Source organism: Callorhinus ursinus, unplaced genomic scaffold (genome assembly GCF_003265705.2).
Source record: "Callorhinus ursinus isolate GAN/ISIS: 27379988/994484 unplaced genomic scaffold, GSC_fseal_2.0 scaffold98, whole genome shotgun sequence".
Lineage (NCBI taxonomy): Eukaryota > Metazoa > Chordata > Mammalia > Carnivora > Otariidae > Callorhinus > Callorhinus ursinus.
In genome coordinates, this window is record NW_027397160.1 from 1,627,699 (window position 1) to 1,646,502 (window position 18,804).

The 18,804-nt window shown below is 42.8% G+C and overlaps 1 protein-coding gene and 1 non-coding gene across 8 annotated transcripts in view; one reads left to right on the forward strand and one right to left on the reverse strand.

Moving 5' to 3' along the window:
- Positions 1-18,804, forward strand: part of DIP2A (disco interacting protein 2 homolog A) — a 104,146-nt gene that overhangs the window by 32,041 nt on the left and 53,301 nt on the right. For 6 of the 7 annotated variants that reach the window (XR_003206217.2, XR_012376998.1, XM_025863382.2 and 3 more), the window contains exons 4-7: positions 2,007-2,126; positions 3,479-3,709; positions 7,184-7,312; positions 17,469-17,588. Coding sequence is in view for 5 of the 7 variants with exons in the window: in XM_025863382.2 (XP_025719167.1) it covers positions 2,007-2,126; positions 3,479-3,709; positions 7,184-7,312; positions 17,469-17,588 (600 nt within the window). In the remaining 2 variants the exon portion in view is untranslated. The remainder of the gene's footprint in view (positions 1-2,006; positions 2,127-3,478; positions 3,710-7,183; positions 7,313-17,468; positions 17,589-18,804) is intronic. The other variant, XM_073888907.1, reaches the window with a different exon arrangement.
- On the reverse strand, positions 17,883-17,955 carry TRNAE-CUC (transfer RNA glutamic acid (anticodon CUC)). The gene has a single exon. It is a non-coding gene; the product is annotated as a tRNA-Glu (tRNA).

Consider the following 18,804-nt stretch of genomic DNA (forward strand, 5'->3'; position numbering starts at 1 on the left):
TCTTTTTTTTTTTTTTAAAGATTTTATTTATTTATTGAGAGAGAGAGAGAGAATGGTAGAGAGCATGAGAGAGAGGAAGGTCAGAGGGAGAAGCAGACCCCCCGCTGAGCAGGGAGCCCGATGCAGGACTCGATCCCGGGACTCCAGGATCATGACCTGAGCCGAAGGCAGTCGCCCAACCAACTGAGCCACCCAGGCGCCCCATGGTTTCTAAGACTGCAATAGGATTTAAAGTGTGTGCTCACCGTTACTGCCGTATTGTTGCAGGGGCTCCTGGATTTGTCTGTCTCTCTCAAACACCTTCTTATGTCTGGGAGTATTTTTATTAGACCCTTATGTTTAAATGATAATTTGGCTGAATTTGAAATTCTAGGTTCAACGTATTTTTCTTTAGTACTGTGTTGCCTTCTTGCCCCCAGTAGTTGGTGTTGTAAGCACCCGATCTGATGTAATTCCTTTACCCTTTTGAGCTGTAGTAAAGATTTGGAAAAATTAGAGATTAGAAATGTTTGTATACGTGCCATATTCCTTCCTGAAAATCTGTTGAGTAATGTGCGTCTGTTCCTTGATCCTCCCAAGGCGATTCGGTCTTTCTCTCTGGAAGCTTATAGAATTGTTTTGTTGTCTTTGATGTTTGTAAATTTTATTTTAATACATCTGTGTGCAGATTTTTCATCTTTCCTGATTAGCACCCTATGGGCCATTTCACTGTAAGGGTTTTACATGTTTTAAAAACATTTTGTTGGAGAAAAATTTAAACAGGTACAAAAGTGGACTTCCTTGTGTAATAACCCTCTGGACTCATTGTCCAGACGCATAGCCCCAGCCATGCTCAGTCTCAACCCGTTTATCCACAGCCCACCTATGCCCTCCCTTCCCACATGATTTTGAAGCAAATCTCAGAGATCATGTTATTTCATTTAGATGTCATAATATTCTTGGTGTCTGTTTCTGAAAAGGATCATGTCCTTGTGTCTCTAAAAGATAAAAACCACTATCACAAAATAAGTTAAAACAATTCCTTAATATCAAATATCCAAATGTTCGTATAGTTTTTAATTTTTTATTTTTATTTCAAATAAAATTTTAAGTAAGCTCTATGCCCAACGTGGGGCTCAAACTCATACCCCAAGATCAAGAGTCCCATGCTCCACCGACTGAGCCACCCATACAGAGGGAGTACCGCATAACAGTTAAAGACAAAATATCACATGTGTTCATGCTGACACTTTCCATTCAGATCCAGGAATAGAGGCTGACCTCACTTCTTTCTGTGTTTGGATCTTCTTCCTCATGAGTGTCTTGGTTCCCAGGGATGGTAGCATTGCTGTGTGATCGCAGAAAAGAGTTTGTATTTCTTTTCTTTCTTTCTTTTTTTTCTTAAGTAGTGGAGCCCAACACAGGGCTTGAACTCAGGACCTCGAGATCGAGACCTGCGCTGAGGACACTTAACTGACTGAGCACCCCCAGGCGCCCCCAGAGTTTATATTTCCTATGCATTCTTAGTAGATACCTCCAGAGGAACAGGCCAAAGGGTCTAACTATGTACTCGAAAGTCATTTGGAATAGTTTAGGCCAACAACTGGAGACACGTTTAGGTTCATGTATTCCATTTTATTTTTAATTTGGGGGATTTCTTTTTTATATAGTTTTGTTTTATAACTGAAAATATTTACATGGGTCCAAATCTACAAGCAAAGGAACATTTAAAGAAATCTAGGGCCAAGGTCATAGACCATGCTTTTTTTTTTTTAATTTTTAAATTTTTTAAATTTAAAATGAATTAATTAGCATACAGTGTATTATTAGTTTCAGGGGTAGGATTTAGTGATTCATCAGTTGCATACAACACCCAGTGCTCATTCCATCATGTGCCTTCCTTTATGATAGGCCATGCTGATGTCTCTTTCACATTCAATGAAAACAAAAAAAAATATAAAACTTAATTTTGTTACTTCCTAAGCAGTCTTGTAGAAAGTGTCTTTATTGCTCTTGTTTTTATGTAGATGTTCACACTGAGGCAGTGCAAGCAGCTTTGGCCAAATACAAGGAGAGGAAGATGCCTATGCCTTCAAAAAGACGTTCTGTTCTTGTACATTCCTCGGTGGAAACCTACACGCCTCCAGGTATGGACGAACCATTGGCTTCTGTGGGGTTCCACAGCCCTAACCTCACAGCCTTCCTTTACCTCTCTGACCTGTAGTAAAGATTTGGAAAAATTAGGGATTAGAAATGTTTGTAAATGTGCCATATTCCTTCCTGAAAATCCGTGGTATGGACAGTGTGACTCTTACCCATTGGTGCTTGCTTTCTACAGGGCTTTTGGGTAGATTTTAATTCTTTTACTAAGATGCTATTTATGCTTTTTAGTCAAGAGAGGAACCTCACATCAATGTTCCTGGAATACTAAAGTTCTCTGATTTAAGAATTTTAAAATTATTCTCATCTTATTAATGACTGTTTACTATGTTGTTACCAGGCCTTAAATAGGAGAGTATAGGTTATTAGGAGGATTTTAAAAATTTATTATTGTCTTGTTGTCATTACCTTTAGAAATGAGAACTTTTACATGGAGCTTTTCTTTAGCGAAGGTGGTGTAAGCTCTGTCTACACCACACCGGTGTTGGTGATGTGTGGCACTCTGCACTGCTTGTCTTGTTTTTGAAGTCACGAAACATGGCAACATGAGTTTTTGGTTTGATGATGTAGTGAAACCCAAATACACCAGATTTACAAGACAATTTGGTGGTTTTGGTAACAATTCCTTTCTAAAGAAAAATAAAAGTTTATATTGTTGAAAAAAATATTCTAGAAATAGCTGTCAAATTATTGTTTCTACTAAATAGATACTACCCACTTTTTAAAAAAACTTTTTAATAATAATAAAATACACAGTCATGGTGACTTGCTAGAGCCTTAACAAACAGTTAGCCTTATTGACTGAAGCAGTTGTCTTGGGGAAGGACTTGTTCTCAGAGCTCACTGCCACCTCCCCTAGGAGGACACAGGTGGACAGGGGGCGGCCTGGGTGGGCTGGGGTTGCTGCCCCGACGGCTGCACTGCCTCAGGAGGCCGGCTGAGCCTTGTGTGACGGTTGTGTGGGGCGTTCGCTCAGATGAGCACTCAACACTTGGGGACCCCACCAAGGAGTGTGCTGAAGCCATTTAGGGCTTGGGGTTGCCTTCAATCCCAGCCTGTAGTGCTCCCAGACCATCCTCTGGGGGAAGCTGGGCTTGTGAAACCACTTTCCCACTTTCCCAGGTAGGGCTCCTTGGATCTTGCAGCCGGGCAAATGCAGGCCCTTCGAGACTGAGGGCAGCCTTTGAGATGACCCCTGCCCTGGGCCAGGCTGGGGCGCAGCGGTGCAGGTGTACAAAGCTTGCCATGTGCAGGCCTGGGAGACACAGGTGCCAGTGTGGGAACTCCGCCCTCCTCCCTACTCATCCCTACATTATGCCTGTCGTCATTTTAACCACAGACACATCATCTGCCTCAGAAGATGAGGGCTCTTTACGGCGACCCGGGCGACTCACCTCCACTCCGCTCCAGAGCCATTCCAACATTGAGCCCTGGCTCGACCGGGTCATTCAGGGCTCGTCCACCTCATCCTCTGCATCCTCCACCTCATCTCACCCGGGAGGGAGACCCGCCGCCGCTCCCAGTGCCGCCGCCACCACGCTCACAGGCCCCGCGGCCCACGCCCACATAGGTCAGTAACGAGCTGCCACGGCCTCTCCAGGACGGGGTGCCTCTGCGCCCATCAAGATCCACCTTCTCTTTTTCATCTGGAAAGGTCATTTTGGGAACAAAAGTAGTTCTTGATGCTTTTGTGGTTTGGCAATCGCAGACCGTGTGGTTTTTTGGCCTCCCTGTGGGCCGCCGAAGTGGTGGTGTTTCTGGATATCCTATCTCCTCCTGCTCTGGAGGGGTGGCCTGGTGCAGGTGGCAGGTGTAGGGTGGACGGTCCCCAGACGTGGCCTCAGTTGCTCCTGATGGCCACCCTGAGCCTGCTGCCTCTGTGTTGTCTCCACCTTCGCTCTTTGCCTTGTGAGCACCACTGTGGAGCCAGCAGCGGGGCAGGGGGCCGGGACTGCAGCCACGGTCCGGCCTTCCTAACGCCACATCCCAAGTGAAACAACCCCTTGCCCTGAACCGCAATGTCCGGCAAAGCTAAATCATAAAGATTTGTAGGTCTTTTCTAAATCATCCATTTCTTTAAATTACATTAATCTTAGAAAGGAAACATTGCAAATCTTTCGTGATTTGAAATCTTATTTGCCGGACCGTAGCATAGCTCACCGCACGTGAGCTGGTGCGCGGGGCTCGCGTCCATTCTGCACTCGTGCCCTAACGATGCGTGTTTCTCGGGGGGTGCTGTTGGCACTGCCGCAGACTTCTCTTAACCCCCACGGTTTTCTGCATGTGCAGGGAAGGACAGAAAGCAGGCTGTTTGTCCCTTGCCTGAGATCACATAGCTGGCCCAGGGCTGGCACAGTTTTCTTTGCCGTGAGTTCTGCTAAAACTGTCGTGGTGCACCACGCCCATCACAGGCCGTGTCTCTGGTGGTCTCCCCAGAGCCTAAACGCCCCCAGGCAGATGCGGGCTCAGGGGCTGAGCTGCTTTCTTGTGAAATCTTGGTCATTTGGCTGCCCTGGGAGTAAACTGGATGAGTCTCAGCATCCTCTGTGGACACATCACGGATGCTCTTCACTGTTTATCTGTTGAGTCAATACAGGAAACCTGCACGTTTCTGTCGAGCTTGTGTCTTCTACCATGATGTGGGCTCACTGCTCCCAGCACACGGAGAAGCTACTGAGGGCACTGGGGAGCCACCGAGGCTGGGGGCTTGAGGGCAGAGCCCTTGGGGAAGCAGCCCCCGCAGGCTGTTCTGACAGCAGCCCTGGGTGTCCTGCTGATGGGATGGCTGTGGTCACTCCCCAGCTGTCCTCAAGGAGGGCTTCCGGGGAGAGCTGGAAACATGGCCTTCACACCGATACATTTTTTCCTCTGTTTGTCACAGTGATTTCACATATCGGAAATAGATATCTCCAATGGGAGGAAAATGGTGTTTCTGAATATTCTGTTACCTGATTTCTGCTTCCTGATACTCTGTTCTGGGTGAGATGGTGTAGAAAGTAGAACCGCATTAGCATTGCCGAGATGTTGCAAACCCTGCTTCCTGGTGGGTTGGAGATGAAAGCGTATGTAGCATGAGCGGCTGGCAGCAGCTCAGAACATAGAGCCCAACAGCCCTGGACTGTCCTGTGGCCGTGGGGTCTTTTCACAAAGCCCGCGGAGGTGGGGTGTGTGTGTTCTCCGTGAGGGGGGCTGTGGAGGCTGACAAGGGAGACTCTTCACTGCGTGCGCGGAGGACCCCTGACTCTGGCAGGTGCGGCTGTCCCACACCTCTCCCACACCTCGTGTGATCAGTTCTTGTAAATTCTAGTAATCTTCACTGTGGATTGTAGCCTTCTTCTGCCAAATGTTCTCTGGATATAGTTGACTTGAGTTCCTGAATCTGAAAATACTTACCTTCCTGCTCCTTATTTTAAAAATCATCCTTCTAGTTTTTAGCACTGGGGAATTCTTCAGTTTGCACTAAGGAAAGAAATATAGAAAGAAGAAGGATATATTAGGTAAAACAAAATTGAGGTACAATATATTAGGTAAAGGTAATTTTTAAAAAATATATCATTTTCAATTTTGGATTAAAGAAATTAAATTAAATCCATAAAACATTGGGACACAGATGTAAATACCTATATTTAAAAGTAGTATTTTCAGTTATAGCAGTTCATTTTTATTTTGAGTATTGTTTATTTTTATGTAGTGATTTTAAAACTACTTTGTAGTTAAGATTACCGTTTATGCCTTTCATGAATATTGTTAAAATCACTTACTCTTTTTGCTAGACTTGGAAGGTTGGGGAAATTTCTTTCTAAACTAAAAGAACTTCATGATAGGCATACTTTAAAATGCTAATTTCATCAACATCACACTTTCTCACGGGTTGTGAAAACCCTGTCATTAAGTTAGATTTTTCCCAATAGTGTTTTCTGATATGTAAATAGTTTGGGTTTTGCTTCCATATAATTTCATCTTTCTACATATTTTTAAAAAATTTTGGTTTGCATTTTGCCTAGGTGATGAACTAATAGGTAAACGATCAGAATTTAAAAATCAGAAGCAGCAGAGTGGCCCCTGTGGGGGCAGAAACACGCATCAGAGGACCAAAGGGACGGCAGGTCTGTCCCGCCGGCCCTCATACAGATGCCGCGCTCACGCTCACACTCACACTCAGGCTCATGCTCACGCTCACGCTCCCGCTCCCGCCTCAGAAGCTTCCAGTCAGCTGGCACTCCAAACAGATACATGTGCCGTATGGTACATATTAAACCCCAAAATGAGCATTCAGACAATGGAAGGAATGACTTCAAACATTTTCTGCATCTAACGTAGTTTGTCTTTAACTGTGACATTAATATCTTGCGCTCTTAGTACTTGACTGAGGTCCCCCAATAGTGAGATGTGTTGATCTGGAAGCAGGGATCATTTTTATCTTCATAGGCTTATTCTTTGAAGCCTGAAAAGGTCTTGTGTCTTTGTGACATCCAACATAGTTTTCGGGGGAGTAGGGAGTAGTTTATAGAAGCCTGGCTGTTTTTTTCATAATACAACGAAAATAGTCCAATGACAACTGATTTAAAATGTGTCTCTGATTCACTGAGATTTCTTACTATTTTGTTTTGAGAGAGAGTGAGTGAGAACACAGAGGGAGAGAGAGGGAGAAGCAGGCTCCCCACTGAGCAGGGAGCCCGATGAGGGGCTTGATCCCAGAACCCTGAGATCATGACTTGAGCCGACTGAACCGCCCAGGTGCCCCCTTCACTGAGATGTTTGTCTAAAGTTCACTCATGCCTGCCAACGCATTATCATCGGAGGTTCTGGCCGAGATCCCTATGAGAACCACGTGCATACAGGTGTCCGCAGGCTGTGTCTGGGAGTTCAGAGTTCACAGGGTCCCGATGTGTCTTGGTCAACCAGAAAAACAGAATGAATCAGATATCATATTCCTTGCTTAGAGCTCACCTGCTGAGGCTTTCCTTGAATGGGATTTAAGGAGCAACCTCCTCCTCTTTGAAGCAACAGCCGCTTTCATTTGGGGTTTGTTTTTCCAAAGCAGATGTGCACTCCGCCCCTCCGGATGTCACCACGGGCCTTGGGGAGCTTTCGCACCGCGAACATCCGCAGCTGGCTTCTGTGCGAGGTGTCGCTCGGGGCTACAGCGGGAGTGTCCTGGAAACGGCTGGTGGTGAGCATGCCTCTCTTTGTCCTTTTGAAACAGCAGAGCACAGCCTTTCTCTTCAGGTATGGAACGTGGCTTTGGTGCATTTGCTTTAGCAAACCTGAGCCAGCCATTAGCTGTAATTCTTCAGTGCGTGAGAACGGAGGCCAGCGTGTGCGGGGGACGTTACAGAGAGTGTCATGGGGAAAAGCAATCGGCAACATCTCTGGAATGGGTCAGATGGGGAACAAGGAGAGCAGGGAGGAGAAAGCCTCCACATCTAAATTGGATGCCAAAGGAGTTTAGATCTACAAAATAGTAGGAAAACGAGAAGCCGCGGGCAGTCTCTGTTCCAGACTCCACGTGGCCTTAGTGTGAGAGCACCCTGCCTGTGACACGCTGGTCCCCACAGCCTGAGAAATGGGCACAGCGGCAAGCCTGGTTTCTGACTTACAGGCCAGAAAGGCCAGTGTGACCCTCACAGTGTCCTCATTCACACTATTTCCTTTGGAAACAGTTTCCGGTGTCTTTTATCAAAATCACGTGAAGTTTCCTTTCCAGTGTACCAGATTAGAATTGCAAAAAAATTCAGAGGATCTTAGATTGAAGGTTTTAACGTGTATTTTGATATTCTAAGCAGTAAATCCAGTTTTGTCAAGGTCTTTTAGCTCCTTGTCCAGATGCAACAGGAAAATACTGAGTCAGCATGAAGCAGGCTTTCCATTGGTTCGATAGATTTTTTTTTTATTTGATTATATTTAAAAAATACAAGCTTAGTTGAGGTATAACTGACCTGTAATCAGCTGCACATATTTAAAGTATACAATTTTATAAGTTTTAAGACATGTGTGTACACCTGTGAAAACCATCCCTATGATCAAGATAGTGAACACATCCATCTTCCCCCTCTGCCCCTCCCCTCACATCCCCTCCCAAATAAATCAGTAAATAAATAAATAAATAAAATCTTGGGGCGCCTGGGTGGCCCAGTCGGATGGGCATCTGACTCTTGATTTCGGCTTGGGTCATGATCTCAGGGTGGTGAGATCGAGTCCTATGTGGGGCTTGCGCTCAGCACAAAGCCTGTTTGGGATTCTCTCTCCCTCTGCCCCTCCCTATGTCTTGCTCGCAGGCTCACTCTCTCTCTCTCCCCCCCAAATAAATGATAAATCCTTTTTTAAAAAAAGATAGTGAGCACATCCACTGTTCCTAAAAGTTTCCTTGTGCTCCTTTGTAAACCTGCCCTTCTGCCCCTTTTGGCTTCCCCCAGGCTTCAGGCAACTTCTGATTTACTTCCTGACAATATAAATTAGTTTGCATTTTCTGGAATTTTATATGGATAGAATCATGCAGTATTTCCTCGTGGATTGTCTGGCTTCTGCCGCTCTACATAAGTACTTTGAGATTCACTCATGTTCTTGGATGTATCGATAGTTTGTTCCTTTTACTGATAAGTAGTATTTCATTTTATGGATGTGCTGCACTTGTTCACTTGCTGAGGGGTATTTGGGTTGCCTCCAGGTTTTGGCTCTTACAGATAAAGTCGCTGTGAATATTCTTATACAAGTTTTTGTGTAGAAGTATACGTTCACTTCTTTTGGGTCAATAGCTAGGAATAGAATGGCTGGATCATATAATAGGTTTATGCTTAACTTTCTAAGAAATTGCCAAACTGATTTCCAAAGTGGTTGTACCATTTCACATTCCCATGGCTGGTGATGAGAGCCCTTGTTCGCCCACATCCTTGCCTGGAGTTGGTATTGTCCATCTGTTCATGTCACCCATCCTATTCGATGTGTGGAGGTATCTCATTGTGGTGTGAATTAGCATCTCCCTAAAGACTCGGGAAGTGGAGCATCTTTTTATGTGCTTATTTACCATCTGTATGTCTTTTTAGAAGTCTGTTCAGATCTTGCTTATTTTTTTAATGTGATGTTTTCTTGTAAGTTTTGAGAGTTCTTTATATATTCTGGATTCAAGTTCTTTATCAGGTATATAATTTGGATTTTCTTCCAGTCTGTGGCTTGTCTTTTTTTCATTCTCTTAACAGTGACTTTCAAAGGGCAGAAGTCACTAATTTTGATGAAGTCCAGTTTACTCATGTTTTCTTTTATGGATCCTACTTTTGTGTCTTATCTAAGATATATTTTCCTAACCCAAAGTCATAAAGGTTTTCTATGTTTTCTCCTAGAATTTTATAGTTTTAGGTTTTACATGTAGGTATAAGATGCATTTTGAGTTAATTTTAGTGTAAGTACAACATATGGATCAGAGTTTGCTTTTTCGCATGTGGATGTCCAGTTGTTCCAACATCATTTGTTATAAGCCATTCTTTCCCCACCATATTTCTTTGGCATCTTTAACAAAAATTGGTAGATCATATATGAGAAGGATCTGTTCCTGGCTGTCTATGCCATCCCATGGCTGTTTGTCCATTCTTACACCAATCCCATGCTGTCATGGTTACTGTGGTTTTATAACAAATCTTGAAATCGTGCAGTTTGTCTTCAAACTCAGCTTTTCTTTTTTTTTTTTAAAGATTTTATTTATTAATTTGAGATAGAAAGAGCAAGACAGCAAGCACGAGCTGGGGGGTTGGGCAGAGGGAGAGGGAGCAGCAGGCTCCCCACTGAGCAGGGAACCCCATGTGGGACTTGATCCCAGGACCCTGGATCATGACCTGAGCTGAAGGCAGACGCCTCACCAACTCAACCCCCCAGGGCCCTGCACACTCTGCTTTTCATTTTACAGTTTGCTTTGACAAATTTGGAATACCAGCTCCTCTGCATTTTAACATGTATTTTTAAGTCACTTTGTTTGTTTCTGCCAAAATTCCTGCTGAGTTTTGATTGATAGTTCATTAACTCTGTAGATCAATTTGGAGAGAATTGGCATCTTAACAATATTATATATTTCAGTTAATAAATACAGTGTATCTCTCCATTTATTTGGCTCTTATAAAATTTTTTTCAGCATTGTTTTGTAGCATTCAGTATGCAGGTATTGCACCTATTTTGTTAAAATTCTCCCAAAATAGGTTATATTTTTGATGTTATTGTAAATAGTATTTTAAATTTTTTCCAGTTGCTTATTACTGGTCTACAGAAATGCAGTTGGTTTTTGTATGTTGGCCTTTTATTAGTTCCAGTAACTTTTTTGGTAGATTCCTTAAGATTCTCTATGTTTGGCCATATTGTCTATGAATATGGTTTTACTTTTCTTTCCAAACTGTCTTTAGGAGCATTTATGTTTCTGGCTTTATTGCAGTGTAGGACTCCCACTAGTGTCATTGAGAAGTGTTGAAAGAGGATATGACTTGCCTTGTTTCCAACTGTAGAGGGAAACCATCCACTTTTTCATGTTTGAATTATGATGTTAGCTGTGTGTTTTTCAAAGGTGCTCTTCATTAGGAAGTTCTCTTATTTTCCTAATTTCCTGAAAATTTTTATCATGGTTTTTGTTAAATAATTTTTTTTTTTTTTAAAGAGAGAGAGGGGGAGAGGGAGAGAGAAAGTTCAAGGGGTGGGGATGGGCAGAGGGATAGGGAGAGAGAATCTTAAGCAGACTCCACACCCACCACAGAGCCCAACAGGGAGCTCAATCTCACGACCCTGAGATCACAACCTGAGTCGAAATCAAGAGTCAGATGCTTAACTGACTGAGCCACCCAGCCCCCCCTGTTTACTGGGGTTTTTTTTTGATCTGTTAAAGTCACGTGGTTTTTCTTTTGTAGTTTGTTAACGTAGTAAATTTCATTAATTAATTTTTTGAATGTTAAACCAAAGTTATATTCTCAGGATAAACCCCACTTGGTTATCATGCATAATTATCATGCATATTTTTTTTCTGTATTACGGATTTGATTTGCTAATACATTTTGTTAAGGATTTTGGGTCTATGTTTAAGATACATAGTAATCTGTAGTTTTTTTTTTTTCCTTGTAATATCTTTGTCTGGTCTCGATATCAGGATAATGCTCATCTCAAAATGAACTGAGAAATATTCCCTCCTCTTCTACTTTCTTATAAGAGAAAACTGACTTTTCTATTCTTGAGTCAGTTTTGTGTATTTGAAAGAATTTGTTCATTTCATCTGTTCTCTCCAATTTAGGCATAAGTTCATGATATTCCTTTATTTTCCTCTGATGAATATAAATCAGTGGTGGTGTCCCCTATTTCTGGTATTAGTAATTAGTGTCCTCTCTCTTTTTATCTTGATCGTTCTAGCTAGAAAGTTAATTGGATTTTATTTATCTTTTGAAGAACTGGTTTTGGTTTAATTGGTTTTTTTCTGTTGTATTTACTTCAAATCTTACATTTATTCCTATCTTTTTTCTACTTATTTAGGGTTTACTTTGCTTTTCCTTTTCTAATTTCTTGAGGTGGAATCTTAGATCATTAACTTAGACCTTTCTTGTTTCCTAATGAAAGTATTTAGGGGTGCGTGGGTGGCTCAGTTGGTTAAGCATATGACTCGATTTCAGCTCAGGTCATGATCTGAGGGTCATGGGATTAAGGTCTGCATCGGGTTCCATGCTGGGTGTGGAGCTTGCTTAAGAGTCTCTCTCTCCCCCACCACTCTGTCTTCAAAAAAAAAAAAAGGGCATTTAAAGCTATAAATATATTCTAAGAGCTGTTTTAGTATCCCACATATTTTGATACATTCTTTTCCTTTGTAATATTCAATTCTAGATATTTTCTAATTTCCCTCATGCTTTCCATTTTGACCCATGATTCATTTAGAAGTGTGTTGTTTAATTTCAATGGATTTCCAAATATTTTGGGTCTATTTCTCTTACTATATTATATAATTCAACTCTGTGTAAATATATTAAAACTTTTTAATGACCCAGCACATGGTCTGTTTTGGGTATTTAATGCTGTCAGGTAGTTTTTCTGTAAATGAAAGTTACATCCAGTTGATTGATACTTCAGTTTGAGTCTTCTCTCTCCTTACTGATTTTCTGTGTACCTTTTCTATAACTTGCTGAGAGGCATATTGAATTTCCAACTCTAATTGTGGATTTTTCTGTTTGTTTAGATCTGTCAGTTTTTGTTTTGTGTATTTTGAAGTTCTGTTATTAGGTGCATACATATTTAAAAATTGTTCTGTCGTGATGAATTCGCCACTGTATAATTGTAAAATTATCCTTTGTGATATTTCTTATTCTGAAATCTTCTTTGTCTGGTATTATTATGGCTGGCTTCAGCTATTTGATGAGTATTAGTTACATGGCAAATCTTTTTATCCTTTTACTTTTACCCTACCTAGGTCTTTAAAATTGAAATGTGTTTCTTATAATTAGTATTTTATTCATTCTTGCATTTTTCTTTAAGCACAATCATTTACTTCATTGGAGTGTTTGGATCACTTATAGTCAGGTTTTTTTGTTTGTTTGTTTGTTTTTTAAGTATGCTTCACGCCCAATATGGAGCCCCATGTGGGCCTGAAATCATGATCCTGAGATCAAGACCTGAGGTGAAATCAAGAGTCAGACACTTAACCGACTGAGCCACCCAGGCGCCCCTATAGCCCATTTTAAAGATTTTATTTTTATTTATTTATTTAGTTAGTTAGTTAGTTATTTGAGAGAGAGAAAGAGCAGGGGTGGGGTGGGCAGAGGGGCAGAGGTAGAAAGACAATCTCAAGCAGACTCCATGCTGAGCATCCAACCAGATGGTGGGGGTCAATTCCACAACCCCGAGATCACGACCTGAGATGAAACCAAGACTCGGATGCTCAACTGAGCCACCCGGGCACTCCCCCTATAGTCCATTTCAATTAGTGATTTCGTTGGGTATAAATCTATGATCCTGCTCTCTTTTCTCTGTTTGACTCATCTGTTAATTTTACTCCTTTTTCCTGCTTTCTTTTGGCTTATATTCTGTTCTATATCTACTTTTTTTTTTAGTGGTTACTGTAGAATTTACAATATTTATCACAGTATGCCTTCACATGATATTGTATATACTACCTCAACTACTACACTGACTGACGGCAAAGATGGTTTTTTTAAATAGATGTTATTGGGACCATTGGAAAGCTTGTTGGGAAATGTTAAACTCAGATCCTTCTCCCATACCACTGAAAAGGTAAAACTCCAAAAGAATCAGACATCTAAATATAAGAAATGAAGAATAAAATGAAAAAAATTGGTGAATTCTCTTTAACCTGATTATAAGTAAAGGCTTTCTGAATTTAACTAAAAATCTACATGCAATAAAAGTAAAGATACATGAATTTGACTACATGAAACTAAAAAAATTCTTTACATGGCAAAATACCCCATAAAGAGAGTCATAAGAATTGACAAATTAGGAGAAACTATTCACAGCATCTGTGATAGTTAAAGCTCTGATGTTTCTAAAATAAAAAGCTTTTTTTAAAAAAAGATTTTATTCATTTATTTGAGAGAGAGAGAGAGAGAGAGCAGAGAGCGAGCATGAGTGGGGGAGGGGAGAGGCCAAGGGAGAAGCAAACTCCCCGCTGAGCAGGGAACCTAATGTGGGGCTCCATCCCAGGACCCTGGGATCATGACCTGAGCCGAAGGCAGATGCTTAACTGACTGAACCACCCAGGTGCCTCAAACAGACTTTTAAAAATAGGAAAAGACCCAAAATCATATGGATTGCTGGTCAGCCAATTATGGTGTATGGGCTGGCATCCTGCTTTTGTAAATAACGTTTTATTGGGACATGGCCATGCCCATTCTTCCAATGTCGTCTTTGCCGCTTTCGTCCCAGAATTGCAGAGTAGGGTAGTTGCACCCAAGACTGTGCTCACTGCCCAGAATGTTTCCTATCCAGCCCTTTAAGAAAAGTTTGCCAACTCCTAGTATAGGAAAATGGGCAAAAAATAAGAACAGCCAGTTCATAAGAAGTTATAAAAATAGCTCTTGAACATCATGTTCAGCCTTTTTCATAATTGGGAATGCAAAAGAGTTAAACCTCTTTGGAAGAGAAATTGGTAAAATATACATAGGTACTTATATTTGGACCCAGCAGTGCCAATGTAGGAATTTACTCTGAACACACATTTCCAAAAGTAAGGAAATACATCATGTGCAAGGTAGTTCTTTGCAGCACTACTTAATAATTGCAAAATTTTGGAAACTCCCTACCTCTCCAAACCTCACAAACTGGTTGAATAAACCTAGTATAGTCTCACTATGGAGCACAATGCAGCTATCAAAAATGATGAGAAATCTCCTCATGCTTGGAAAGAGGTGTTTTTCCAGATGTTGATAAGTAGAAGAGCAAAAAGTAAGAGAGCAGTTATAATATGCCACCTTTTGTGTGAGAAACAAGGGAACATAACGAAGCATACATCTGTATAGAAGGAGCACTGGAAGGACAAACCAGAAAACACTGAAGTTGGTCGCCCCCAGAGGTGGGCGTGTGGGTGGGTAGAAGGAGTTCAGGAGGGAGTGACATTTCTTTGAGTTTGTCTTAATATAGTTTTGACTTTTAGAAGTTTGCTAATGTAATACAAAATTCAAAGCATAAACTTGAAGGATGGGAAGAGGAGGAAAACCCCTAAAACTGAAAGCAGGTGGAAGTCAACCCAGTCCTCTTCCCGTGAAGTACCATAGCCACATCTAAGGGGGTGATGAGAGGAGAGGGAGCTAAGTTACGAACACAGTGTTGGACTGCGCACCTGCAGTCTTGGACGAGGTTAGTGTGAACCCGCAAAGAAATCTTGAAGTCTTGCTCGTAGGTTTGTGTGGGTAGAGCAACTTGGAGCTTATTTTATGTACATGATGGTATGGAGCAAAGGTATTAATGTTGTTGGGAGCCAGGGTTCTTACTGCAGAAGAAAGGATGTCCCAGTATGAATGGGAAAGGCAAGAAGAAGCCGTGGGGAAGATTAGGATTGGAAGTGTTGCTGTGTACTCAGGGTTCCTAAGATCTAAATATGTATCTGTTTGCACTGTCTGTGCACACCTGTGCAGTGACGTCCAGGTGTGTGTGTGTGCATCCATGACTACACACACGTGTACATCCGTAGTACACTTCTCTAGCTCTGTATTCCACAAGTAGCACTGGCCACACTCAGTGGCCAGATCTCAGTCTTGAACATCTTTCCCACTCAGAAGGACCAGGGCTCCTTAGAGAGAAATAGCTAATTCCAGGGCTGGGGCAGGGTTAGCATAACATGACTCTGAAACATCTTATGACAGAATGTACAGCAGTGCTTTAAAAAAATGTATGGGCCGCGGGGGGGAGCTGCCTGGGTGACTCAGTCGTTAAGCGTCTGCCTTCAGCTCAGGTCGTGATCCCAGGGTCCTGGGATCGAGCCCTGCACTGGGCTCCCTGCTCGGAGGGAAGCCTGCCTCTCCCTCTCCCACTCCCCCTGCTTGTGTTCCCTCTCTCGCTGTGTCTCTCTCTGTCAAATAAATAAAATCTTAAAAAAAACAAAATGATGGGGGCAGGTCACCAATCAATTTGCACAGGATCCCACTTGCTAAATGTGGGATAATTTGTGCATCAAAATAGTTAAGAACCATAATGCCTTTTTTAAAAAGATTTATTTATTTATTTGGGAGAGAGGGAGTGACAGTGACAGATAGTGGAGGGGAGGGGCAGAGGGAGAGAATCCCAAGCAGACTTCCCGCTGAGCATGGGGCCCAACCTGGGGCTTGATCTCACGACCCTGAGATCACAACCAGCTGCACCACCCAGGTGCCCCAGATCCATAATGCTTTATAACAATTGAGCAGTCACTGAGTCATTCTTAATGAATGATAGACAGACAGACAGATAACAGCATGCTGAGTGTCAACAGGTAAATTTAAATGGGGTGCTAATGTTGGAGAATAATTTTGCAACCATTGCAGTAAAAACTGCTTCTGACAAGAACGATCCGATGGCTACTAAAAGCAGGGAGAAGGTTCCATGAGGATTGGGATGTTTGTGTGGTCTTGAAGTGCCTCCTCACACACTGCATATTAGGTGCAGAAGAAAACATAGTGACAATGTAGTGTAGAAGCTGGGCAGCATTTTGGGTGAGGAAGATCTGTCTCCGTGAGGGTAGCTGGCCGTCCCATATATCTGGACGTGATATTCGGGTAATATTTCAACCTGGAGCGCAGCACAAATTGAATTATGAGAAAACCTCAAGCAAACTCAAAATGAGGTATGTTCTATTTATAAAAAAAAAAGAACTGTATTCTTTCAAAAGTCATTGTCATAAAGGATGAAGCAATGTTTCAGATCAAAGGAGACGAGACAGGTGATGACCCAGTACGGTGCTTGGTTCAGGAACGTGACGGGCTCCAAATTGGAGGACGGGGTGCTGCGGGAGGACATCGGTGCCGGCTGCCACACTTGCGCTTGGACGGCTAGCTGTGTCTGAGGCTCGGGGCCCTGCTCGTCTGTCCTCCACGGAAGTGCTGCCCACGGAGCCTGTGGCTTTCTTCCCACTGCACTCACTTTAGAGCAGCCTCACCCTGGCGGCTGCTGTGGCTTCTGGGTGTGTGCGCATGTCCCTGCTTGTTTTCACCCAGCAGATGGGGAGCTGCCTTTCTGCTGACTCTACATCTCCCAAAACATTGTTTCTGGATAATTACTGCGGACACCGAAGAGCTTTTAGTGTATGTGGCTGAAATCTCTTGATACTTACTATGTTAGAAGTTAAAACTAAAGATTTAAAAAATATTTATTAATCCATTTAAAAATAGCAATAAGAAACTCATCACATCTTCACGTAAGTAGCAACATTTATGACAGAATTTCTAACGATTTGGCCGGAAGAATGGGCTTGTTTTCCACATTGCCTGTCTCCCTCGCCGCCGGCATGGTGGAGACACCTGGCCCCCGTGCCTCGTCCCCGATCAGTCTGTTGTGGCTCACGCTTCCTGGGGCCTCTGGAAGACTCGCCGTGCCCTGTGAGGAGGGAGGGAAGGGCAGTGACACCCCCATGTGGCCCCATGAGCCCCCTGAAAGGGTCTCTGGACCACTTTGAAGATCACGAGCTTAAAAAAAGTTCTAGTTCCCGGAAGGCCTTCAGTGAATATTTGTTGAATGAGTTAATGAGTTCCAAAATGACTGCACGGTGGGGCCAGTGCTTGGTTGGACTTATGAGCTCCAACCTGTGTGCACTGTTGGTCGCTGAACCCTGTCTCCATGTCCTGTCTCCGGAGGGTTGGCAAGCTCTGGCCTCAGCGCTCCTCTTTCATTGGCAGGTGTCCCTGTGAACAGCAGAGTGTCCTCCAAAATCCAGCAACTTCTCAACACCCTGAAGAGGCCGAAGCGCCCTCCGCTGAAGGAGTTCTTTGTGGATGATTTTGAGGAGCTGTTGGAAGGTGAGAGATCTCGGGCGGGCTCCCGTGTCAGTGTGAACAGGGTGGCTGTCCTGTTCATGTGTGTTATGTGTGGTCACTCTGTGACGTTACAACACAACCAAGTGACCCTCCGTCTGTTTCCAGCCCTGGGGTCACCGTGTGTCACGTTACATGAACAGGGAGAAAACGCGTCACTCCTGGTTAAGGGACTTAACATTTCTCTGTGCCTCTAATCCAGTGCTTAGTGCTTGATAAGAATACTGCTAAGGTTTCATTTTATTTACATTATTTAAATTTTTTTTAAAGTAGGCTCCATGCCCAACGTGGGGCTTGAACCCCTGACCCTGAGATTGAGAGTCACACGCTCCACCAACTGAGCCAGCCAGGCACCCCCATTATTTGAATTTTTATTTAAACTTTAAATCTGAAATACTTGTCTTCCCATGGTTTTAAAGTATATTTTTAGCATGGTTTTGGCCCTTTTTCAGAAATTTAGTCTCTCATTTATGAGTGAGATATACATTTAGGAAAAAAGAATATAGATCTATTTTTAAAAGAAAATTACCAGCAAGTAGAAAGAAGTATAAATCTGTAAGAAAGCAATAAAGTCTAGTACAAGGTGTGAGCGTGTAATTGTGTTCCAGCCGCAGGGGCGCATGGCTGGCTCAGCCCCTGCCCCCTCGTGCCTCTCCTGTGTCGTGTTGCTGCCCCACAGACCACTGCCAGGCATCTCCTCCTCACTGAGGGTTAGACACAACCCTTGGGTCATTGTTTTCCTCTTTATAATCAGATGACGCCTTTCAAATTCAGAGTTTGGTGGTAGAAATGGTCTTCGGGGAGTCTTTCTTACACTTGGGCCAATGCTGGTTACACAGCCACTGGAAATGTAATCGATTATCCTTTAGTTTTTTCTTTCAACATGGTGATGGTTGTTTTGAGTGCCCAAACTGAGATGGTGATTCTACTCACTTTCATCCTTGATAAGTGGGACTAGTGCCTTTCCCTCAGGTGTCATCATTGGCTGTCACCCCACGCACTACCGCCATTCTGGGGATTGGCCCATGGGGTCTGGAACACTGTCCCACAGTTTCCATGACGAGTCTCCATCTGTCCTTTGGTCCATTGCTCTGGGACTATTATAATGATAAGGAAATCTAAACAAGTTATTGTAACCTTCTTACAGTTGGTATTTTTTTTTTTTTTAAGAATTTATTTGAGAGAGAGCAAGAGCTGTGAG